The 26782-nt window shown below is 42.0% G+C and overlaps 1 protein-coding gene across 1 annotated transcript in view; it reads right to left on the bottom strand.

Annotated features, from left to right (window-relative positions):
• ECT2L (epithelial cell transforming 2 like) overlaps window positions 1–26782 on the bottom strand; it is a 102873-nt gene that overhangs the window by 12562 nt on the left and 63529 nt on the right. Inside the window, exons 10-16 of the mRNA XM_021711479.1 lie at window positions 20865–20957; window positions 17797–17979; window positions 15186–15289; window positions 6923–7009; window positions 4419–4633; window positions 3267–3414; window positions 410–475 (exon numbers count right to left, since the gene is read on the bottom strand). Coding sequence (XP_021567154.1) covers window positions 410–475; window positions 3267–3414; window positions 4419–4633; window positions 6923–7009; window positions 15186–15289; window positions 17797–17979; window positions 20865–20957 — 896 coding nt within the window. The remainder of the gene's footprint in view (window positions 1–409; window positions 476–3266; window positions 3415–4418; window positions 4634–6922; window positions 7010–15185; window positions 15290–17796; window positions 17980–20864; window positions 20958–26782) is intronic.

The raw sequence follows: 26782 nt of genomic DNA, 5'->3' as shown, positions 1-26782 counted from the left end.
TGGGGCCAAATGATATTCTGTACATCCCACTAACAGAGAGTGAAAGGTCCTCGCTAACAGGGGACTTCTAAAAAATTTCAGATCTCTTCAATGTACAGAATTCTGCACCAGTGCTACCTGCAGAGAGAAAACAAATAGAACACATAGCCCTTTTCCTCAAAGAGTGTCACGATCGCAGTGATACTAATCGAGGAGCAAAAACTGCAGAGGAATCATGGGAGGGGGCAGGCCCACCGTGCCTCTTCTCAAAGAGCATCCTTGCAGATTCCAAGGATGTGAAATGAGAGAGCTTGGTGGGGCCTGGCGCGCAGCAGGCATCCCACAAGCGTTCTCTGCATTGGCATCTGTAGGCCCCCTTCTGCCAGTGACTGGAGGTCATGTTCATGTGCAGGAACATCAGAATACATACAGGGCACCCCCGGATGATTCTCTGTATATCTGAAAGCTGATCCTTCATATTGATGTTTTGCTTCATCTAGGGGGAAAAAGGTAATTTTAGGCAAACTAAAAGGGTGACTTTTTATTTATAAAAGAAATAGATTACAATATGTTATGGCACTTGTCACAATGGTTGGTATTTTCATATACTATAATAAAAAACTTCCATTTTCTGTACTCAGTTTTAAAACAAAGGCAAGTAACAAAACTGTATTAAAAAACCATCCTCAGGGCATAATGTGTTAGCAGCTTACATGCAGCTCAGACGCCAAGACAGTCAGCACAACCCAATGATGATGTTTTCAAAATGATAGCACGGTACTCCAAGATGCTTAGGCAGTTCTTCAGAGAGCAATTATGATCTCTGTACTTACTAGGGCAAGGAAGCTAATGAATATACTAAAAAGTACTTTCAGAAACAAAGCCTAATTTTACATTTTTTTCTTTTAGTTTTCTAGAACAATCAATCCAAATGCCTCATTCTTCAAACTTTCACAAAGATTTTGCTGTATTTGTACAGATATCTGGAAGCATTCTGTGCCACGTTGTTTGGCTTAGAATAGATGTCCTTGGTGTTCAAAATCACTGAACACACTTATTGATTTAGCATTAAAAGGATGAAAGACTTTGAAGCAAAAAACACTAGAAGAAGATAAGGCATCTCAGGATCTCTGAGAGAGAATACCACTAGAGCATTGTCACATTTGTAAAGGACACAGATTCTTATCAGCTACCAACCTGATCTATATAACCTTTATAATTTCGGATGTGGTCAGCCGCAGCGGTCAGGTCCCCCCGGTCAGTATGTTCCGCAGGGGTGTGAAGCCTCAGAGCGTAGAGAAGATGAATGTATTCTTCAAGTCTTCGGGATGGGTGTAACAGCAGCTCCGGCAGGCTGGACGAGACACAGAGGAGGGAGCTCAGGTCTCTATCTGAAGGTCCAGGAACGTCCCACCTCCCGATGCCCCAGGTGTGCTCCCTCAAAACGTACCTCAGCATTTTGGTGACAATGGTCTTATCATGCCTCTTCAGGAAAGCTCGGAATGATGGTATTATTTCTCTGCACTGAGAGGTGAGAATTATAGTGCCAAAACTTTGCTCTATGAGACAGCTGTAAAGCTCTCTGCTCCACTGAGCAAGCATGACCTGTAGAACGCTCAAAGCAAAAGGGCAACATCTACCCCTAATCGGTCCAAGTATTGTTAGTACTATGGGTATTCTCCTAACCGATTAAATATAGTGTACTCATTATGCATAGACCTAATCCTGTGCATTGAACTCAATCAGTATAGACAAATAAGAACAGGCTTTGCAATCAGGTAGACCTAGATTTGAATTTGAATAAACTGAATATGTAACCTTGTCAAGTTATTCAGCTTCTCTGAGCCTCAGCTTTCTCATCTGTAAAATGGACATCACACCTTATTCTTGTGGAAAAATAATCCTATCCATAAAGTGCCTGTCACAGGGTAAATGTTATTTCATTATAGTAAGAGCTTGGCTGTTAATGGTATTCACCTTTAATACTGCTATTAATCATGTTTGCTATAGTAACATTATATGGGTGTTTCACTATTTAATAACTGTTTTCAAATGTTTCCACTTACCACTATTGTGAAGTTATCTCCTTTTACTAAAAATCAAATATTCACTGATTTCAATAATATTAATAGCTGACATTTATTGAGTCTTACTTCTAAGCACACACTGTGCTAGTGTATAGTAGCTAATAGATATCGCTACTATACTAGCTGTAAAAATTTGGGCACCAATTTTTTTCTGATAACATGGGATGCTTCGCTCCAATTCTTATCCTCAAGGTCAGTTCTATGAAATTGTCTTCTTCATGCAACCTTTGCACCATCAAGTTGCCCGTCAGTGACTAAACTCCCCGAGTGGGATTGAGGGAAGACTGCAAAGGAGGCTGTCTGAGGGCAGGAGTTACCCAACAGCCTGTGGGCCCACAGGCCTTTCTTGCAGGGCCTCGGTGAAGACATGTGAGCACAGCGGACACAACAGAAGTGTGCTGCTGTGTCACAGGTTGTCTCTTCCACCACCCCTTGCTACAAATAGAGGAAGGACAAAAGGTGGGCCTTATCAGGGAAGAAAGAGAGATCTGATTCCCATCAGAAGAGACCCCTGCAAGGCAGCAAACGATGCAGAGGGGAGGTAGACGTTCCCACTCAGAGTAAATAATGGCGTACATCACAACAGGAAGAAGTGTTTATCCTGAACTCTAGGAGACGGGAGACCAAGAAACTCCTTACTGCATAGTGAGATTTCATAAATTAAATGTTCTTATTCCAAGAAATATATGGATCATCAATTCATTGTCTACATAAGAGAGCTGAATTAGTCAAGGCCACCCAAGATTATAGCCACAGAGTGGAATCCAAGTTCAGTCTGGCTTCTACCTTTTTTTTTTTCTCAGTAGAGACAAGGTTTCACTATGTTGCCCAGGCTGGTCTTGAACTCCTGGGATCAAGCAATCGTCCCTTCTTGGCCTCCCAAATGTGGGATTACAGGTGTGAGCCAACACACTGGGCCAAATTGCTGAGCATTTTCCTGTAACTGAGACATGGTGTATCTGGGGCAGATGAAAGTTTGACAGTTTGTATGAGAATTCTAACAACTAGTCCCTGGAACCCTGTGCTAGCCCCTAAGTCAGGGTCCCTGCCCTCAAAGAATTCATAGTGTATGGGAGGAGAACAGAAAGCCAACATCCGAGAAGCCTTCCTTTTAACTCTAGTCCTTTGGGTTGCACACATAACCTCTTTTTGAGCTCAGAAGGCCTAACAGAATAATAGGCTGGTAAATCAGTCATTTACCTTCTCTATTGTTTTCAGAACCACAGGGTAATTGTTGAAGAAATTGGTATATGTGTTCAACTGGCTTCCAAACTTGATGACTATGTCCCCCACACAGTGAGCTGGGTCCCATTCCTGCAGTCTGTCTCTCAGGTCTTCTAGAAACTGCCTACAATAGAAGAAAAGCATAACCATGAAATACTATCTCGGAATCACCTACAAATTCACGTCATCGTCATTAGCGCAGCCGTCTTCAGCCCTCCATTTACAGCAGGATTTGGTCAAGTACTCTTTGCTTAACACAGAGCCAACTATACTTGACAGGAAAGGGGGGGCTGGAATACAGGTGTTTGGGCTGGAATCCAGGGGATTAGGCTGGCTGTGGTGGAATCCCACCTCTTCACTTCAGTTCTTTGAGTCAGAACCCCACGCTGGTCTCAGTACACTTGCTCCTGAATGTCCTATTCCTGTGGGTGATGGTTCTTAAAGTCTCCAGAGGACAGTGCTCCACTGGTCTCAACAGCTGAATGCCACATCCCCTGCTCAGTCCATTTGCCTGTGGAACTAAGGAAATCCCTCTTTCAGCCATCACAGGCCTTGGAAACTAGAAGAGGCCTAGTCCAACCTCTTCATTTGGTAGGAATTGGGGCCCACTGAGGTAAGAAACTTGTTCCAAATTACCCAGAGAGTTACTGTCAGAGAAGCACACGCTCAGTTTGTCTTCCTTTACCATAGGTAGAGATGGTCACTTTTCTCTCTCATGTTATACACTCAGAAACCCCCAGGCTTGGGCTGTCTAAGTAATGGGTACTTGTGGCTTAATCCTGTTAAATCCCTCAGTCCCTTTCCCATTGCTCGACTGAACACTAATTAAGAATGGCTTTCCTTCCAGTTGCCTTTTGTGTGGACAGTGTATTGGCTACAGAATGAGAGGCCCTGAATGCTATTCTTTGAACAATTCAATGGCCATGAACTGGGAAAGAGAGGTCCTGGAACTCATCACTGCTGGTCTCAGCCCGGCGAGTCATGTGATGGGGAGCCTTTCTCCTCTATGAGGTTACCATGACCCCCAAGAGGGGCAGAGAATGCTGAACCTCCATGCTGCCACTGAAACAATAAAAGTGGGTTTCTCTTCACCACACAATGGATAATCTTTAAAAATACGGGATTTACCTGTTGAGACTTAAAATTCGCAGAATATCAGAGAATATGATCTGGACATTGACAGCACTCAGAATTGCTCGGTTTGATGACAGAGCTGCTTTCAGTGGTGTCACATAAACATCTCTCACAATTTCTAGCATCTGCACGAATTTTCTCTCACTCTGGAAGAGTTCTCTGACAACATGAGTACGCTTTTCTGCTGAGCCTGTCTGGAGCTTTCTCTCCTGTAGAAAAGCATTAAGAACTCAGAAAAAGCGTCCTGACGCTTTGCAGGCTTACAGCCTCCAGAAGTCTGCTAGTTTGCGGTGATGGAGTATCGAGCAGTCGGGCAGATACATGGATGGAGATCCCTCCTTTCTGGTTTGAGATATACAAAGGTTGAAGAGAAACTTCATAGGGGAGCATGGAAGACACTGCTGGCCATCGCTTGTCCCCAGTATCGCCAAATGAGTTAGCCTGATGCCTGAGTAGAGGGGAAACTTTTCATCTTGGCTCTCAAGAAGGGCAGCTTGAAACCTTACTTCTTCTATTCATCTATCCTTTCAAATCTAATCAGTGTCTCAGCAGGGCGCTAGCTATGTAATGATGCGAAAGAGTCCTGACCTCCTGGAGGTTACAGTCTAATGATGAAGCCTCTGGGTTGTCCCCTCGTCTTTGTTTTCTTTTGCCCAGTAGTGTTTTTATTGATTATCCTGCAGTTATCCTGAATAACTGAAATGAGTTCACCTTCTGCTATGGTTTGAATATATACCTTCCAAAACTCAGGTGTTGCCAATGTGATCATATGAAGAGGTGGGGGTCTTTAAAAGGTGATTGGGCCATGAAGGCTCCTCCTTGGTGAATGGGATTGGGTGTCCTTGTGAAGGGGTTGGGCCAAGGGATTTGGTCCTCTCTTGCCCGCCTGCCTTCCAGCATGTGAGGATTCAGTGAGGAGACCCTCAACAGGGGCCAGCACCTTGATCTTGGACTTCCCAGCATCCAGAATTGTAGTAAGTGAAGTTCTGTTCTTCATAAATTACTTGGTCTCAGATATCCTTTTATAGCAGCATAATCTAAGCTTAACATCCTCTCATTTTTAACAAATTTACATGATTGGACATGCAAACACACGTTTGTATCTTTGGAAGTTTGCAACGTGAAGGTTCATATGTAGGGGACTTACTGTATATATCTTTAAATATTGGAGTTATCTAATAATTATAATCTTTCTAACTTAGAATTTTTGTTGTCAAGCACTTTATTGTTATCTTAAAACCACTGTCAGGAATTATTACCGATAGTCAGATGAGACACTATCATATTTACTGCACCATGTAAATACATTCCCTCTTGGTGTTCCTGGTGGTAAATTTAGGAGTAAGCACCCACGCCTTGGGGGTCCACAGCTTGCACTGTCTGCAGCAGGTACATCAGGATGTCTGCCCGGGAAGGCCTTGGGGCTGAGTTCAAGACTTCAGGATGTAAGGTTTTTCGCACTCAACTGAACTCAAGAAAGCCATTGAATGTCTCTAATTCTTTGTCAAGAAAATGTGGCTAGTAAACAGCTACCTCACAGGATTCTGAGAATAAAATGTAATGAAGAATACATGTGTTGAAGAATAGAAAACACACGCATGGATTACAGCAGGGTGGATTACAGCCTCTGTTGATGCTGCAGCGCCTTTCACACACTGCCTTTTTCACACAGCAAGACGGAGCCCTAGTCATTGTCTTAATTAGAGTCAACTTTTGAAGTCAGACTGTAAGTTGACAGATCAACCGGAAACTAGAAGCCTGTCCACATGCCATTTCTTTGCATTACATCCTAGAGCAGAGCATCGTGGACTAACATACAGATTGGTTTTGCTCCAAGATGCTACACCTCCATCCTTCTGGCTCCACTTGTTTTCAGTTCATGGCTTATTCACAAGAATAGGTGGTGGCTCAAGCCTGTAATCCCAGCACTTTGGGAGGCCAAGACAGGAGAATCGCTTGAGCCCAGGAGTTTGAGTCCAGCCTGGGCCATCCAACAAGACCCCTGTCTCTATTTTTAAAATTTAAAAAAAATTTTTTTAGAGAAGTTTGCCTGTTAATCAAATGAATCCTCCCTCCAGGCTGGGTGCAGTGGCTCACGCCTATAATCCCAGCACTTTAGGAGGCTGAGATGAGAGCATTGCCTGAGCTCATGGTTTGTGACCAGCTCGGGCAACTTAGCGAGACCTTATCTCTACAATAAATCAAAAAATTAGCTGGGCGTGGTGGCACACACCTGTAGTTCTAGCTACTTGGAAGGTTGAGGCAGAAGGATCACCTGAGCCCAGCAGAGGAGGCCGTGAGTGTGCCACTGCACTTCAACCTGGGTGACAGAAACTCCAATTCAAAAAAAAAAAACCCTACGCCCCCGCCTCCGTTATATTTGGGTTTTTTAAATCCCCCCTAGGGAAATTTTCAAGGAAAATGAAGAAAGAACTAACCAGAATAAAGGCTGAAGCTTCATCAAATGGTCAATTCACATTATGTACTAGTTGGCTTACCAGATTAATCAACACTTCAACATTTAGATCACTCTTGCTGAGACTTGACTTTGTGTCCTGAGAATTATCTTTCATAACGTTTCTTTCCTGAAGAATAAACAGAGTTGGTTATTTGGAATAGACCTTGGGATTCCTGAAAGCTCAGACAGTACTGTGCCCCCAGGAGGCCCTCAGAAGCCATCCTGCTCAGTCATGACCAGTGTTCCCTAGACATGGGGAACTGAGTACTTGACAAGTGAGAAGCCTCTCTTAAGTTAAATTTTATGTTTTTTTTTTTAAATAGCCCTTAGCTGCTTTTGATCTACATCATACTTGATTAACTACACCCCTGGAAGCTCCCTTTTCCCTGGGAGGCGAGGGCACACTTTGCAAGGGTCCCTCAGGCTTATGAAATCACCTTTCTTGCCTCCTACCTTTTGCCTCTTGCCTGCTCTTTTGCTTCTAACCTGGGGGCAAATAGGTTATCTCATGTCTAAGATGCCAGAAGAAAAGCTCACAACACCTTACAAAACTCTCCCCTTTTTTCATCTAATGAAAGTGTATCATAAACAGTTCAGGTGCCCTTTCTAGACCTGCACATTTAACTATGCCTCCTCCTTTCTTCACTTTACCTGGTTCACTGTTATTGTCGTGGCCTCCATAGAAATTAGCATATTAAAAAAATAGTCCTCCAGGCCTGCATGGTGCCTCATGCCTGTAATCTCAGCACTTGGGAAGGCAGTAGTGGAGGCAGAGGTGGAAGGATTGCCTGAACCCAGGAGATTGAGATCACCCTGGGCAACAAGACTTTGTCTGTACAAAAAATAAAATAATTTGGGTGTGGTGGTACACACCTGTAGTCCAGTTACGCAGGAGGCTGAGACAGAAGGATCATTTGAACCCAGGAGGTCGAGGCTACAGTAAGCGGTGATCCTGCCACAGCAATCTTGCCTGGACAATGGAGGAGACCCAGACTCAAAAAGAAAAAAGGATGTCTCCCACCCCACAGTGCAGCACCCAGGGTCCACCCTAGCAACGGAACAACAGTCCCATGTTTCTGTTAAGAGATAAGAATGATTAATGTTCATTACTGCTGCCTTCCTGATCACAGATAAAACCACCAGTGGTAACAATTCCTTGGTGTCCAGGAGGAAGGTTGGAAGAAAAGTCTCAATCTGTAACCAAGACTCCTTTTACCTGACTCTACTCAGGCAAAAACACATTTTTATTTTGTAGCTGCAGTGGTCCTAGTGGCAGCCTGACGCCTTCATCCTGGAGCCCTGGCCCCTGAGTTGCATACAGGCAACCGGGCTAGTCCAGGATGGCAGGGGGTCCCCCCTGTGTCTGCTTCAGGGCATCTTTGAATTCTCTCTCTGTCCTCCCTCCTTGTGGCTGTCCCACAGCAACCTGGCATGGGTTTGCACTGACGGCTGGGGGAACAATCTCCTTTGAGTTTTGACAAATCATTCACATTTTCTAAGTGGAACACTCTCTTCTTTTAAAATAAGGAATAGTGCTGATTGTTGATAGTCAAGAAATAACCTCAGTGACTCAGTGTTGACACCAATAGCTGTGTAGGTGGGAAGTGGTTGCAAACAAAATAAAAAGCAAACCCACGCTCCCCGGGTCAGGCAGTAGATAACCCAAACAGCACAGAATCATACTGTGGACCTCGGAGATAAGGGGGTCGTCGCGACCTGGGCCACCAACCTACTTCGCAGACACACATGAACATTCAGGTAGTGAAATTCAGGTGTCAGCACAGACAGCCAGGCTTGGTTATTTTATTTATTTTTTAGAGGCAGCATCTTGCTTAGTCATCCAGGCTGAAGTGACCGTGGCTTACTGAACCTTGAACTTCTGAGCTCAAGCTCTAGTAATCTCCCGTTTTAGCCTCTCTCAGACTCTCTAGGCTTCTCTCAGTCTCTTGAGTAACTGGAACTACAGGCACACATCACCATGCCCAGCTAATTCTATTACCTTTTATAGAGATGGAGACGGGGTCTTGCTCTGTTGCCTAGTGCTGGTCTTGAGTCCCTGGGTCAAGCAATCCTTCTGCTTCAGTCTCCCAAAGTGCTGGGATGACAGGGGTGAACCACCATGCCTGGCCTGCCCCCGTGGTTATTTCAGAACCTGCTCACCCATAATGGGACTTTGTTTCACTTCTGCTCAATATCAGCTACTTTTTTAAAATATAATTTTTTATTTGTGGATAGGAAATTGGTTTGTCATAGTATTTTGTTTGAACCTAAAATTGGTAGCTTTACTCATTTTATATTATACATTCCATTACTGAATTCTTTTAGTTTATTTTAGATTAAGAAGCCATCTCAGCTGGGCGTGGTGGCTCACTTGGTGAGGCCTAGGCGAGAGGACTGCTTGAGCCCGGGGAATTCAAGACCAACCTGGGCAACATACCGAGACCTCGTCTCTACAAAAAACAAAACAAACAAACAAAAAAACACACCAAAAACCAATCTCTTAGTTTTTAGGGACAAATTAACAGAAACAACAAATTTTGCACACTTACAAAAAAAAAAAAAAAAAAAAACGATTATCTTGGTTTGGTAGGTGTTTTGCCTTAGCTCTCTCCAAGATAGATAAAGGAGAGATGTCAGAAATAAGCTTGCAGAGCTAGGCTGTGAATACAAGGAAGGAATTTTCCACTAGGATGAAGCATAGGCAGACTCTAAATTTTCCAGAGACATTCTAGTCATTGCTGATGCTTCTGCCAGCAAACACTCTGCTCCCTGGAGCAGAGGCCAGAGACAGTTGTGAAAAATGACTGATAGAGCTCAGGAACAACTATGATTCCAGCTGCCACCCCCCATCGCCATGGTTGCATGGCAGTAGATAAATAACTGTAAACACTACAGACAGACAAAAAGCAGAAGTTAAATAATGATTGGCAGTAAGAGGATAGGTAGATAGATCGATGAAAGCTAGATGATACAGATAGATAATAGATGATCGATAGATGGTAGAGATAGATAGATGACAGACAGACAGACAGACACACAGAGTCTGGAATTTGACAGACAACGTTTATTACACAAGACCCTGTGAAAAGGTCTTTAAAACAACTATCTCAGAGAAGCTTTAGCCTTCCCTTCCTGTAGCTCCTAAGGCTTCTGAATGAATATTCACAGTTTAAAAAACAAGCCTTAATGTATCCACTTTCCTATTTTATCATAATTCAATACCTCCATTTCTGCTGTGGCTTTTCCTCTTAGAGGTCCCCAGATGTGTTGTGTTCATGAGAGTTTGTGAAAAGATGAATTTAGGGGCCGGACTCCAATCTATAAAGGGCTTAGATACCCCTGGAAAGGCATTTATTTATGTGCAAGCTCTTTAGTGTTAAATAATAGAAAACCAAATGAGAATCTAACATCTATGTTTTGTCATTTGATTTTAAAAAGAAAAACATCATAGAAATGTCTAGGCATCAAGGAGTTTTGCATTTCTCCAGGATTATTATAGGCAGACAATGTAACGGCAGAGGGCCTGATTTCCAGCTATGAGGCAACTTTAAACACAAATATCATGCATTATTTTATTAACATAGCTAGATGTTTGTGTCAACAGGAGACTGAAAAGACTTCGTTCAGTGTGAATTTTATTTGGCAGGAAAAAATCAAAGAAAGTCCGAGAATGAAAGTGTCTTTGACAGGAAGTACTCCAAGTGACCATTTCCTTAGGTGTCAGAAGATTCCAGAAATGGTTCTCACAAGCAGTTAGGTCTTCCGAAGGTAACACTTCAAAGGGGGAAACATCTACAGTTTGGTCCTCATTTTTTTCTTACTCTAAAGAGGGGCATTTCTGGGGTCTGTATGCCTGGGGTTGGGATGACAGCTTCATCTTTAGGGATAAAAGTGGATGGAAGATCTCAGGTAAAGCTTTTAGAGAGTCAGGAATCAGCAGATGTGGAAAGGACTTTGGAAGAATCTGGAACTATAACATGGCTACGTGCTGATCATTCTCTTTAGTGAACCAATGGAAAAAGAGTGGGATCAGAGATCTGGTGCTATTTCTCAAAGGCATTCACAGACTGAAAGATGGATGGGGACTATATCCATCCCTTTGAAAAAATAATCTCCGAGAGTCTCAGAGATGTCAGCTGCTGTAACAAGGCAAAAGAAGCAGCCTCTGAGAAGTAGAAAGGGGCATCTGGGTTAAACACCCACCCCGTGTTCCCACCCTAGCCTGCGCATTCTGTGAACAGGCACTAATCACACTACCTCGTGGATTTTTGTAGGTCTCATCCACACACAGGTGAGGATGGTGTCTTATTTTGCTATCTATTCCCAGGGTCTAGCACATGGTTAGCTTCTGTAAATATTTAGGGAATGGAACTGAAGAGATGGGAGTTACATCTTCTGAGAAGATGTCCATGAGAATTTGTGAAAAGATGAATTTAGGGGCCGGGCTCCAATCTACAAAGGGCTTAGATACCCCTGGAAAGGCATGTATTAAGATTCCTCTTAGGGAGATGCTTGTGGTCAGGAAGAATAAGCCACTTGGGGAGAAAGGGGAGGCTTAAACTGAGGGTCATGCTGTGGTAACAACAGAAGGCTGGGTCTGAATGGCTGCAGGCCTTTCACGTAGCTGAGTTCATTTAGGGCAGCTTGGCAGAGGGGACGATGCCACTATCTCTGTGTTGCATCTGCCCTGTACCATGCCATCCTCTAAAGAAGCACTAATAAATATTCCCAGAATCTCAGATTAATAGGGCAACAACGATTTGCCTGCTAGGGGAACTCACGTGTCTATTCCTGCTGAGTCTCCATGGTGAGGTTGTGCTGGGGAGTGGCATGCCAAGCCTTCAAACACATTAAATGGTTCTAAATTGACAATTTCCCCTTCATGGAAATCAGCTCTATGAATGGCAATGCAATTCTCAGTATTTCCTGAATTCTGGTTATTTCATGTGACCAAGAATGTATAAATTTTGAACACAGTACTGGCAAAAAAATTTTTTTCCCAAAGAATTAGCTTCAAATTCACTTTTTTAAAAAAATGAATTTGAATCTTAAGACAAAAAGAGAACTATTCTTGGTTTTACGGAGGAAAACAAAACTTTTAAATTTTATTTCAGGACTCAACTGAACAAGCAGCAAAGCAAAATGTCAATTTCTAACCCTCCCCTAGGACCAAATAGTGTTACCCAACTCAAAGTGGTGCAGCTTATGCTTTTAAGTGGCTTATGTGTAATTCTTACTATGAAACCTCAAACACCCTTTTTTGTAATAGCCCATGAAGTTCTTAGGAAAAATGACATGTTAAAAGACTTCCGGGTAGAACTAGTCTTATTGATTATACATTTCTTCACCACGTGTGTCTAACTCTACAGTAAACCAATGACATAAAAATGCAGCAAGCAACTTTACCTTCATGAACAAATTGAATGTTGCCTTTGGCTCACATTTTGTCAGAATAACATTTTCTTCACAATCTTGACTTTTTTTACCACATTTCTTCAGCAGGAAATAAGACAAAAATTCCAGAGGTTTGTCCTAAAAAAAATGCCTTCCATTTATTTTTAAAACATTCGTTTGAAATAAGTCATCCAAAGTGCAGCAGAAAATAGAACACATTTTTTAAGAAGAGTTTTTAAACTTTCTACCTAATAAAATGAATGTGTATGTCCAGAAATCAAAGTAGCTTAATTAGAGTCAGTAAATGGGACTTTTTAGTTACTTTCATATTCCATTTACCAAATACACTCTTGGTTCTCAAGTTTTTGTTACAATCCAGTTAGGATGCCAACATCTCATGGGAGGGGTCTCTCAAGATCTCCGGAACCAAAGAGGCCTACCCTAACCTCTTGGACAAATGAGGAAAGGGGGCCCCACAGACTGGGAAAAAATATTTGCCAACTGCGTATCTGACAAAGGCCTAACATCTGGGATCTACAAGGAACTCAAACATGCTGAAAGAAAAAAAAAGTGGGCAAAAGATATGAACAGACTCTTCTCAAAAGACGACATAGGAGTAGCCAACAGATACATGAAAAAAGGCTCAGCCTCACTAATCATCAAATTAAAACTATACTGAGATACCACCTAATTTCAGTCAGGATGACCATCAACAATAACAAAAAACAACAGATGCTGGAAACAACACTTCTACACTGTTGGTGGGAGTATAAACTAGAACAACCTCTATATAAAACAGCGCGGCGATTCCTAAAATCTAAAAATCAACCTCCCATATGATCCAGCAATCGCCCTTCTGGGAATATACACGTAGGAACTCAAATCATTCGACGCAAAAGATACCTGCGCATGCATGTTTATTGCAGCACTCTTCACAGTAGCAAAAACATGGAACCAACCGTGCTGCCCATTGAAAGTAGACTGGATTTAAGAAATGTGGTACATATACATGATGGAATATTATGCAGTCATAAAGAAGGACACAATCATGAACTTCACAGCAACTTGGATGGATTTAGAGTCTGTAATACTCAGTGATCTATCACAGAAATAAAGAGCTGAGTACCACATGTTCTCACTCATAAGCAGACCCTGAACAATTATCATAATACTATAAGAAAGGGATTGGCAGTAGTGGGAAACTGCCAGGGGAGGGAGTGGGGTGGGGTATACTTTATCCATAAGGGTACCTGATCTCAAACCAGGTGAAGTGGGGACCAAAGCGAGGCCCAAACTTTACCTGTACAAAGACCATTTGTATACCTAACCCTGAATTGCACCCTACATCTTTAAAATAAATTTTTTTTTAAAGGGGGGGCCGGTGGGATCTTATCTTTCAGAAAAAGAAAGAAAGCCTGGGAGAGAGGCCACAGCAGCAGACTTGCTGGGTAAAGCACCCTGAGACCCTCAAATTTGTTTCCCTCTCAGGCTATAGATTTGAGCACCATCAAAATTATATCATATATGGTTATTTTTAAATAATTAGGTGTGAGTAAGTATGCTGAACAAGCAATACATTTAGTAATTCTTTGGTGTTTTGGGAGACAGTGCAGGGTCATCTCTGTGAACATCCCTGATTATCATCTCAGCAAAGCTAGCCAGGGCCTCTACTCAGTGGGCTGCTCGAGCTTTGACCAGAGCACTGCTGAGCTGTCTTCAGAGAAGAAAAACTACAGCTAACTGCAGCTTCTCAGACTCCCCACGGTGTAGGACAGCTGAGCCTGGAGGTGTCCAGTGCTGACCCAGGAAGCCAAGTTGCAACCAGACAGACACGGGATAGTAAGGAGAGAGAGGTTGAGTGCATGGGTCACGCCTACAGTTCTAGCATTTGGAAGGCCGATTGCTTGAGCCCAGGAGTTGAGACCAGCCTGGACAATATAGTGAGACCTCATCTCTATAAAAAAATAAAATAACCAGGTATGGTGGCACTCGCTTGTAGCTCTAGCTACTTAGGAGGCTGAGGTGGAAGGATCGCCTGTGAGCCCTGGAGGTCAAGGCTGCTATGAGCCGCAATCGTTGTGATGGTGCCTTTGCACTCCAGCCTGTGCAACCCAGTGAGACCCTGACTCAAAAAAAAAAAAAAAAAAGAGAGAGCGAGAACGTGTGGAGAGACATTTCATCAACAAAATAGAATTAACAACAGTTGAAGACAAGGGTTTGAGAATCTTTCCTTGGAAAATGAAAAGACCTTATATAGCATCAAAATCATTCCTATTTCTGACTCTCCCAAAATAGCAGCGTATTTCATTTGCCTACAGCCATGCTAGCTAGGGTTGGGAGAACAGGTCCAGAGAGTGGCCTCTTCCCACTGTATTCTAAAACATGGGCTGACTTTCATGGGACAGTGTCCAGGATTTGTTTCTGATGAAAATATTCCTTTGGACTTCTACCTGCGTTCCCAACCCAATGACTGATTTCCTGTTTCTGGTCTCTTGTGTTCTCTTTCCCTTCCTCTCTCATTTAGTCCCCTTGTCCTTCATCTTTTTATAGCTGGGTTCACACCTTCTCAGGGTTTTCCTCATACTAGTAATTGGTTTCACAGTTGAATAATGTTTATGTGAAATATAAAGCCACTGACATGTTTTTTAAAGAAGTCACTTCTAACTGAAATCAAGCACAAGACAGAGAACAGTGCACAGTACACTTTAAATAACCTGGAAGATTTTTCTACCTGTCTGTTTTGTGTACCTAATACATCTTGGACCCAGAATCTCTCAGTGGCCAATGTAATTTCTCTGAGGAATTGTGCTCTGAAAGAAATAAACTGGTAACAAATGATACATGCAAACTAAGAATTTTTTTAAATGTTGGGGTTTCTATAGGTGTGCTTTCCTCAAAGAAAAACTTACAGAATCTCCTTTCAACAGCTCCATCAATCCATCTGCCAGAACTTGTGCAATTTCTTGGTTATTCAGCATGCTGGCCATATTCATGGTGTCAAACATAAACTGCCCTGTAAACATAAGGCCATTTGCCCTGTAATTAATCTGTGTAAGAGATGTGATCAAAAGAAAGCTTCTCGGTCCTTACAGTTGTTTTTTAGTGGATAAAAATGCAAAGGATAGGAGTAAACATTCTATTATGCAATGAGGATTTCTATTATAAATAAACCAAAGCATTTTAAATGTGTAGCATAAAAAAAGTCCCCATCCTGGCAAAGCTGATAGTGAATGAAATCTACAAAGTAGATGATAAGGAGAGACCACGTAAAAAGGAACCCTGTAAGTTTAAATATGAAATTCTCACTCCTATTAGACATTCCTCTACACTCCCCTTTATCTTTGTTCTCAAATATGAAAATATTTTAAGCCCATAAGCAATAACATACAACCATACATACAAATATTTTTTAATTTTTAAAATATTTTGAACATTCGGCATTTATTTGAAAACAACTTTTCCATTGACTGCATATATCTCATTGCCTGTACATATCATCAAAAAATACTTCTGTCTTTAAAATTTTACCTTTCCAGCCAGGTGCAGTGGTTCATGTCTGTAAACCCAGCACTTTGGGAGGTGGAGGTGAGAGGATTGCCTGAGCCCAGAGGTTTGAGACCAGCCTGGGCAACTTGGCAAGACCTTGTCTCTAAGTAAATAAAAATATTAGTCACGTGTGGTGGTGGCACGCCTGTGGTTCCAGCTACTTGAAGGCTGAAGCAGAAGGATCACCTGAGCTCAGTAGGTTGAGGCTGCAGTGGCTGTGAACATGCCATTGCACTCCGGCCTGGGAGACAGAGTGAGACTCTGACTCAAAATAAATTAATTAATTAAAAGGTCACCTTTCCAGTTTTCTTTCTAGTCCTTAATATCTATGAAAGGATTAATTTCTCCCTGCTCATAGCTTCATGACTATTTTAAAATATTGGTTCGACACCTCTTGAATGTGATAAAGAAGGTAGTACAAAAACAAACAAACAAACAAAGACAAATCCCTGTTTGGAGGCGTTTATGTAAAGAGATATAGGGCATATATTGACAGATAAAATACCTGCATGCACACTTGTGTGTTACAGCTCTTGTGTAAACAGTAACTATGTAAATAGACCTTAAATAAGGAGTTGGGCAGGGGGAAAAAAAGCAAGGCATAGATGTGGAGTGATTTGATTGATATGGTGTTGTAGTCAGGTGGTAAGCATTAGGGGAAAAAATGGAATAGGTAGTTACAAATGCGGGAGAGGGGGTAGATTTCTTTATCCAGAAGGTGAAAAAAATATTATATTTTTACCTGGCGCTGTGGCTCACACCTATAATCCCAGCACTTTGGGAAGCAGAGGCAAGAGGTTTGCCTGAGTCCAGGGGTTCGAGACCAGCCTGGGCAACTTGACGAGATCTCGTCTCTACAATAAATAAAAAAATTAGCCAGGTGTGGCAGCACATGCTGTAGTTCCAGCAACTTGAAAGGCTGAAGCAGAAGGATCGCTTGAGCCCAGCAGGTCGAGGTTGCGGTGGCCGTGAGCGTGCCACAGCACTCCAGCCTGGGCGACAGATTGAGACTTCAACTCAAAAAAAGAAAGAAAGAAAGAAAAAGAAACAGAGAAAAAAATATTACATTTTAAAGAATGGACTGATTTAAGAGAAAGTTTAGACAGTAAATTGTTTCCAAAAGGCTCTACTGTGATCACTTGATCATGGCGATGGAGTGTGAATGAGAAAACAAATTCAGTGATGCCCCTAGAGCCCATAGGTTCGGCAAAGGCCCAGAAAGCCCACCACCAAATTACATATTTAGATAGAAAATAGGTAGAACTGGACTGGGGGTGGTGGCTCACATCTGTATTCCCAGCACTTTGAGAGGCCAAGGCGGGAGGATGGCTTGAGCCCAGGAATTCAAGTCCAGCCTAGGCAACATAGCAAGATCTTGTCTTTACAAAAAAACCATAAAAATTAGCCAAGGGTAGTAGCATGGGCCCACAGTCCTAGCTATTTGGGAGGCTAAGGCAGGAGGATTGCTTAAGCCCAGGGGTTTGAGGCTGCAGAGAACTGTGATCATGCCACTGCACTCAACCTGAGTGGCAGAGTGAGATACTGACTCAAAAAAAAATTATAAAAAGAAAATAAATAGAACTTAAATTGTAGAACAACTTATGTGATAGGTGCTGTGGTGTAAGAAGTGCTTAATTTTTCCAGCAAATTCTAGTGGGATTTTGGATTAGCAAACAGTAAATTTTGTCTAGATAGATCTCTGGCTTAGCAAACAGCAAATTTTGTCTAGATAAATAATTGACAAACATATGAATTAATTAGATGGTAACATTTTAAAATAGAAATTACCTCCAACATGTTAAACGTGAATATATTTGTTCTTATTCATTAGGCAATGTGGAAAACCTAGAGGATAAAGTTTCACTAAAGAAATTCGAGAGTGAATTTTTGCTTGTGCCATTCCTAAACTTTGTATTTGCTCTGGATATGAAACCAGTTTCACAATTAAACTTCGGCACAAGCAATGAGACTCACCTATCATCCTGCCACTGATGTTCTTCTGTAGCTCCTGGAAGAAGGGACGTAATTGCTTCCTTACTGACTTCAAGGCATCTTCCAGGAAGTCCATGAAGTTGGACCACATCTGCAACTTCGATTCGCTGAAGTAGATGGAAGGAGGGGTCCTTTCCCCCTGGGGTCCCAGCCAATCACTGAGAACTGACATGCATTTTCTCCTTTAATTATTGTGGACTTGAGTTCAGATGAAAGAATTCTACTTCTTATTTAAAGTACAACTTATATTTGTATTGAGTTTATTATCTTTTCTCATTAGAAGACTAAGATAGGCCAGGTGTGGTGGCTCATGCCTGTGATTCCAGCACTTTGGGAGGCTGAAGTGGGAGGATCACTTGAGCCCAGGAGCTTGAGAGCAGTCTGGGCAACATAGTGAGACCTCATCAGAAGAAAGAAGAAGAAGGGAGGGGGGCGGGGAGGAGAGGGAGGAGGAGGAGAAGGAGGAGAAGTGGAAGGAAGAGAAGATGACCAAGATAGATACTCGTGGTCTATTTTCAAAAATAAAATTAGGCCTAGGCACAGTAGCTCACACCTGTAATCCCAGCACTTTGGGAGGCTGAAGGAGGAAAATTGCTTGAGCCCAGGAGTTCAAAACCAGCCTGGGCAATATAGTAAGACATCATCCCTATTTTTAAAAGATGTTAAAAATCAGCTGGAGGCAAAAAGACTGCTTGAGCCCACGAGTTCAAGACCGGCCTAGGCAACATAGTGAGACCCTATCTCTACAAAATAAAAATTAATAAATAATTTTAAAATGTAAAAATCAAAACTCAAAAAGGACTCAGTGAATTATTTCAATGCCTGCCTACTCTTTGATAGACATAGCTGTCATATGCTATTTGAAATTAAAAACTAAATAGCTGCTGATTATGCATTGGGAATAGACTGGCCATCTAATAAGAATACGCGGGGGGACCCTCCCCCCAAAAAAACAGAATTATCTTTTGGAGGGTGGGCCTCTTGGAATACAGACTTTCCCTGCTAGGTAAGTGTTCCAGGAAACCATCAGCATCGTTGTACCAGCTAGCATTGTTGTGAGAGGCTTCGTTGTAAAAGAAACATCCCTAGTTGTGGCAAACAGGTGATTGGTTCTTCCACCATGACAGCATAGCCACCCACATCACACTGAGGTTTCAGCAGTTTTTTACCAAAAACGGCATGACCCCCCATGCTATTCAACAGATCTCACCTCAAGTGACTTTTTTTTGGTCTGTTTCCCAGATGAAAAAAGTCCTCAAAGGGAAACATTTTGCCAATGTGGAAGAGATGGGAAAAAATGGCAGAAGACTAAAAGGCATCAAAATCGACGAGTAAAAAAACTATTTTGAGCAGTGGAAAAAGCATCTCGACAGGCATATTGTATCAAACGGAGAATAGTTTGAAGGTGACTGAAGTTTAAATATGTAAGAATAAATATACAATTTTTATAAATGAATTCTGGCTTTTGGGGGTCCCCCCCCTCATATACTGCCTTGTCCTTCCAGTCTAAAAGTGAAAATACAAGAAAACTTCATTCTCAGGTCATCAAAAGTTAGCCCTGTCTTGGCCACATCTCTACGTGACCATAGAAAGGGCTTAAAGAAAGTTTCTCTTCTTGAAAAGCAATTATTGAATGATGCAGTGGTATGTGAAATTTGATTTTCTGTCCTGAATGGATAAATAACCACTTGCTTGTTTCTTTACTCTTACTGATAGATGTGTGAAAAGCTTTATATTATTTTATAAGGAGAATGAGAAGGAGAATAGAAAAGGGTGAACAGGAGGCAGAAGAGGCCAAGGAGAAAAAGAAGAAACCTTGTTCCATGTTACAAACAAGGGCGTCCACCCCCTGCTATGCTCAGCTAGGCCAATCCCTCTCTCTGCAAGACAAAATATACTATGATTTGGTGATGTTGCTATGTTAGCTGAAATTAACAAGTGGCTTCTTTTCCCAAAACTATATTAGGTCAACATGCTATTGTTATATCTACACAGAATCTTTCTCTTACAAGTTTCACTATCATTTCAGCTTTCCCCAGTCCTGAAAGGTCCTTGACCTTGGGGAGTAGAGAAGCAATGCTTTATATAGTTTCTACATCACTCCAAGCCCTGCTTGATAGGACTCAAGGATGTTTTCGAGGAGAAAATGATTGGCATTTCTCTAACAAAGCAATTTGGTTCTCTTGTTGGTCAGCCAGTGTTACATTTTGTCCAAATTTGCAGCGTTAGTATCTAAATGAAAGTTTGCTTTCAGGTGTATTTCGACTGTTTTTCTTCTCAGAGAATGCCACCGAAATGGAACCTGAACAAACCTCTTTGTCATCTCTTTGTAGCTACAATTCGTTTTTCCAAATAAGACCATATTGACTATATTGTACTAAGAAAAACTATTCTCTGTATGTACTATTTCTCTAGATCAGCAACTATACATCTTTGATGATGTTTTCAGCAAGAGTTTTTGCAAATGATGGTTTGAAGCCAAATGTTTGCAATAAAGAATCCCCTGCCAAGCAAATGACTGAATTACACGAGATTGCCTAGTTTGGAAAGTGATAGTATTCCTTCAGGGAAGGAATGAAAGACAGTCATTGATATCATACATCCTAGTACCATCAACTATATTTCTCTTTCTCTCTCTCTCTCTCTCTCTCTCTCTCTCTCTCCTCCCTCCCTCCCTTGCTCCTTCTTTCTTTTCTTTTTGGAAACAGGGTCTTTTTCTGTCACCCAGGCTAGAGTGCAGTGATACAATTATAGCTCACTGCAGCCTCAAACCCCTGGGTTCAAGCAATCCTCCTGCTTCAGTCAACTCAGTAGCTGGGATTGGGAAGGCATGTGCCACCACATGGGGCTGGTTTTTTGGTAGAGATGGAGTCTCGCTATGTTGACCAGGCTGGTCTCAAACTCCTGGCCTCAAGCAATTCTCACATCTCAGTCTCCCAGAATGCTGAGATGGTAAGTGTGAGCCACCATATCTGGCCTGTACTTTGTCTTGTGGATCTTGGAGTTGGTGTGTGTTACTGGGCACAGTGGTCAGTTCTATATACACTTACTGTGCTGGTAAGAGCCAGTTGCAATCCCAGTGGGGGCCGTAAAGAATGTGCCAGTTAGTTGAGACAGCTGAGAGAGAATTTCAATTCCGGCTTCTGCATTTTCAAAGATATTTTCATTAGGCTTTGCCAGGCAACAGTTAAACGTTATTTAAGAGCACTGGGAGCTGACCAAGAAAGGTCACTAGCAGTTCTCTTTTCACGCCAATCCCCTCAGAGAACAGTCCATGAATGCCTTCTAGTTCACCCCAAAACACGGACACTAAAACACAACTTATGAGGACTACACAACAGGGGCAGAAAGAGGGTGTGGAGTTTGAGCTGGTGCTTATTGTCCAATTTGGAAGACTCAATCCAAAGACAGAGAAAAATCTACGTATTGTTTCTATTGTTTCTCCTGACTCAAAGGAGAAATCTCATTGTAAGAGGACAGATTTGAAATAGTTAAACAAGCTGGGCTCGGTGGCTCAGCCTGTAATCCCGTGCCTTTGGGAGGCTGAGGTGAGTGGATTGCCTGAGCCCGCGGGTTCGAGACCCGCCTGGGCAGCGAGACCTCATCTCTACAATAAATCAAAAAAATTCAGCCAGGCGTGGTAGCGCATGCCTGTAATTCCAGCTACTCGGAAGGCTGAGGTGGAAGGATCGCTGGAGCCCAGCAGGTCGAGGCTGAGTGGCCCAGGAGCGGCCACTGCACTCCAGTCTGGGCGACTGAGTGAGACTCCAACTCAAAAATAAAAATAAAAATAAAAAATAGTTAAACAAAGGATGGAGCATGATGGCTAAAATGTGGGGTAGGGTATTAATTTTATCCCTTCTTTGGTGACACAGCATATGAATTGAATCATTAAATTCAGCATACAGATCGAATTACTTAAAATGAACCTAATATAGTGAGTAACAGTTTAATTATTTGTAGTCCAAGAATAAATAATTATTCCAAATGCTTCAAATACTGCTTGAAACAAGATGACAGTAACTGAAACACTGGGATGTTTCTCACTTACTGGCATCACAGGTTTTTACTGACAAATAGATCAATGAAATCAAATAAAGAGTTCAGAAGTAGACCTACACATATACAGTCAATTGATCTCAACAAAAGGGTAAATGAAATTCATTGGAAAGAATAGAGTAGTTACAAAAAAATGATGATAGAACAATTAGACATTCACATGTAAAAAAAAAAAATTAACCCCTAGGCCAGGTGTGGTGGCTCAAGCCTATAATTCCAGCACTTTGGGAGGCCAAGGTGAGAGGACTGCCTGAGCCCATGGGTTTGAGAAAAGCCTGGCAACTTGGTGAGACCTCGTCTCTACAGTAAATCAAAAAATTAGCTGGATGTGGTGATGTGTGCCTGTAGTTCCATTACTTGGAAGGCTGAGGCAGAAGGATCATCTGAGCCCAGCAGGTTGAGACTGCAGTGGCCGTGAGCGTGCCACTGCCCTCCAGCCTGGGCAACAGAGTGAGACTCCAACTCAAAAAAAAAATTCACCTCAATCCATATGTCACATTCTATCAACAATAAATTAATCAAATGGACCACAAACATAAATGCCAAACTTAAAACTATAAACCATTTTTTAAAATTAAGAGAAAATCTTTATGAACTGTGGTTAAAGTTTTTCAATATGACACCAACAGCATGATCTATACAAGAAAAATGTGACACATTTGGTTTCAGCAAAATGAATAACTTCTCTTAAAAAGAAAACTATTTAGAGAAGAAAAATATGTCACCGACTAGAAAAAATATTTGCAAATTACTTATTCAGCATATATAAGAAGCTCTCAAAACTTAGTAAGGAAGATACCTACTTTTAAAAATGGACAAGAGGTTGAAACAGACACTTCTCCAAGGAATACATAGGAATGACAATAAGCACATGAAAAACCATGCTGTTAGTCATTAGGAAAATGCAAATTAAAAGCACACTGTGGCCGGGCATGATGGTTCATGCCTGTAATCCTAGCAATTTGGGAGACCAAAGATGACTTGAAGCCAGGAGTTTAAGATCAGCCTGGACAACATAGCAAGACATTATCTCTCAAAAAAAAAAAAAAAAATTAGCCCGGTGTAGTGGTTCACAAATGTAATTCCAGCTACCCAGGAGGCTGAGGTAGGGGGATCACTCGAGTTCAGGAGTTGGAAGCTGCAGTGATCTATGAGCACACCTCTGCATTCCCACCTGGGTGACAGAGCAAGACCCTCTCTCTAAAAAATAAAAATAAAACCACAATGAGATACCACTACACACCCACTGGAATAGCTAAAATCAAGAAGATAGATTATACCATGTATGGGAGTTTGGGGCAACTGGAGTTCTCATACATTGCTAGTGAAAATGTAAAATGGTACAACCACTTTGGAAAACAGTCCAGATGGTTTGTCAAAAGTTGAACACACACCTATAATATGACCTAGCCATTCTCCTAGGCATTATCCAAGAGACATGAAAGCATATGTTTGCAGCAGCTTTATTTGTAAGTGCCAGAAAACTGGAAATAACTCAAATATCTAACGACAGGTTAATGAATAAACAAATTGTGGTATATTTCACAGTATAACAATTCCCAGTAGTAAAAAGGAGCCATTGCTATATACTTCAAATGAATGCATCTAAAATAATGATCTCGAGTAAAGAAAGTCTGACAGAAAGAGAACATGCACTGTATGATTCCATTTGTAGAAAATTTTAGAAAGTGCAAAGTAATATATGTGAGAGAAAGTAAAGCAGTGGTTGCCTCGGGTTGGGTGTGAGGAGAAGCGGGAGAAAGAAATTATAGAGGGGCATGAAGAAGCTTTGGGGGGTAATGAGTATCTTCATTTTCTTGATTGTTTTATGATTTCACAGGATAGTTATGCATATGTCAAAATGTATCCAATTGCATACTTTAAATATGTACAGCTTATTGTATATTAATTATACCTCAATAAAGTTGTTTAAAAATTTTAAGACCAGTCAGGCGCCATGGCTCATGTCTCCCAACACTTTAGGAGGTGGAGGAAAGAGGATTGCCTGAGTGCAGGGCTTTGAGACCAGCCTGGGCAACTTGGCGAGACCTTGTCTCTACAATGCATCAAAAAATTAGCTGGGCATGGTGATGGGCACCTGTGGTTCTAGTTACATGGAAGGCTGAGGCAGAAGGGTCACCTGAGCACAGTAGATCGAGACCACAGTGGCTGTGAGCGTGCCTCTGCACTCCATTCTGGATGACAGAGTGAGGTTCCTACTCAAAAAAAAAAAAAAAAATTTAAGACCAGGCCTAATCCCAGCACTTTGGAAGGCTGAGGTGAGAAGATTGCTTAAACCCAGGAGTTTAAGATCAGCCTGGGCAACATAGTGAGACCTTGCCTCTATTCAAAAAAAAAAATTAGCTGGGGATGGTGGTGCGTGCCTTGAGAGCCTGAGGCAAGAGGATCACTTGAGCCCAGGTGTTTGAGGCTGCGGTGAGCCATAATTCTGCAATCAGCTTGGGTGACAGAGTGAAACTCCAACTCAAGAAAAAATAAAATAAAATAATTTTTTTAAAATAACACCTCCCCCCAAAAGTGAGTCTTAACTTTTTGGCTAATGCAGTAACTGGGTGAATGATGATATATTTACTGAAGTTTCTGGGGAAGGAGTAGGTTTAGTGCTTGGGAGGCAATTAAGAGTTTGACTTAGGTATGTTAACTTTGAGATATCCATTAGACGTGCAAATTAAACATCCACATGAAGATGGCAAGTTGAAATTAAATATAAGAGTGTGCAGCTCATGAATTTCAGAGCTGGAGAAATGAATTTGGGAGCCTTCAGCATACAGAATGAATTTGGAGTCATAGGTATAATGAGACTGCCTAGGTGAGAGTGTATATGTGGAAGAAAGGAGAGTCCAGGATCAAGTCCTGGGGCATATTTAAGGATCTTACCAAGAAAGAAGAGCCTGCCAAGGAGACTGAGAAAAGGGCACTGAGGTAGGAGGAAATGGGGAGAGTGTAGTGTTGGGAACATCAAGAGAAGCAGGAGTGTTTCGAGGAAAGGGGTTCATCTACATCAAACGCTTCCAAGAAGTCAAAGCAGGGTGAGGCTGAGCAGCGACCCTGGATTTGGGCACATGGAAGTCACTTTCAGTCTTCCAGAAGCAATTTCAGTAGTAATAAAGAGACCCCCTTGGAAGAGCTTGAGGAGAGAACAGGAGGTGAGGAAGGAAGAGGCATCAGTACAGACCAGTGAGTCTCAAAGTGAGACCTGGAACCAGTGGCTCCCTATCACCTGGGAGTGTGTTAGAAATGAAAATCCTCCAGTCCCACCCCAGAACCCCAGAGTCTGAAACTCTAGGTGGGCCCAGCATGCATATTTTTTTGGGGGGGGGGCTCGGAGTCTCACTCTGTCACCCAGGCTGGAATGCAGTGGCACGCTCATGGCCACTGCAGCCTTGATCTGCTGGGCTCAGACGATCCGTCTACCTCAGCCTTCCAAGTAGCTGGAACTACAGGCTCGTGCCACCACACCCGACTAATTTTTTGATTTATTGTAGAGATGAGGTCTCACCAAGTTGCCCAGGCTGGCAGCGTGTGTATTTTAACTGATTCTCCAGGTGATTTTAATATACACTAAAGTTTGAGGACCATGGATCTAGTCAGTTTAAACAGTGGTGAGGGAAAAAAGAAAATATTCTTTTTTTTCTCCTTAAAGATAGGAGATACTACAGGAGATGTGATACGAATGATCCAATAAAGAGAAGAAAATGAGGTTATAGGAGAAAATTTGTGTGTAGGAGTAAAGTCTTAAGAAGGTGAAGGAGCCCGAGTGGAATCGTTGATCTTGTTTGAGCAGGGAACAGCAGGGAAGACAGAGAATGAAAAGTAAGAGGTGGAATGCGTGGTGGAGTTGGTGGTGGGAGGGAACTTAGGGAGTTTCCATATGATATTTTTTTTTCCTCAAGGAAGAAATGAGGTCAAAAGCTGAGAAATTGGTTTACTGAAAAACTGTCTAAAGAGATGAGATAAACTTGTCATCTCAAAGAGGGGGAAAATGAGTTTACCAAGGAAATGCAGTAGGATCACCTGTCAGTGTTGCAATCCCATTTGACATTTAGGTCATCAAAGTCAAGTTAGACCAATCAGAACTGCCGTATGACTTGTTCTGACAGTCTTCAGCTGCTTTCGTGTACACAGAGTCGTGTTTTAACCAGCACTGGGATTTCGTCAAATGAGTTGGGATTTAGCCAGGAAAAAGAGACACAAGGAAGTTGAATTCTTTGCAAGGGAGTGATGATAAAGTACAATCATTAAATTTAAGTCTAACAAAGATGGATGCAAGGAGAAAGGTGGTGACAGAGAGTGGATAAAAGGCGGTGCATAAACTGGAGGTCATAGGCAAAGAAATGCTGGAATGGGGAATGTTTGAGTACATGATTTGGAAGTGGTGCTCAGGGACAAGGCTTGAGATCAGATTTCAGAGGTGATTACTGCTACTGAACTGACAAGCCCAAGAGTGATGCTGGGTTGGTTTGGAAAAAATGGTATTTGGACTGGGAAGTCAAAGTTCTTTGGTGGTTCATCCAGGTGGATATTACACTTGATGAGAATTGCAGGCATGTGTTAGGGCCAGAATGGTGGAAAGACATCTATTTCAGGGGAGCCATTAAGTTTCACTTGAGACAAATTTTATGTCACCAGATCCACCGTTCTTTTCCCCTTTTGCTCTTACTCTGCCTTTAATACTTTACTTTCCTACCTCCTTTCTTTTTCTTCTACTCCACTTTTTAAAAATGTGCTTTGCTCTCATTATTATTATATAAAAGTAATATTTGTTCATTACAGAAAATAGAGGCAAACAAAGTAAATGCTGAGCCGGGCTTGGTGGCTCAGCCTGTAATCCCGCACCTTTGGGAGGCTGAGGTGAATGGATTGCCTGAGCCTGTGGGTTCGAGACCCG

The sequence above is a fragment of the Carlito syrichta genome, unplaced genomic scaffold (assembly GCF_000164805.1).
Source record: "Carlito syrichta isolate Samal-C Ts95f unplaced genomic scaffold, Tarsius_syrichta-2.0.1 Scaffold302318, whole genome shotgun sequence".
Taxonomy (NCBI): Eukaryota; Metazoa; Chordata; class Mammalia; order Primates; family Tarsiidae; genus Carlito; species Carlito syrichta.
This window is presented reverse-complemented; position numbering and strand designations above follow the sequence as displayed.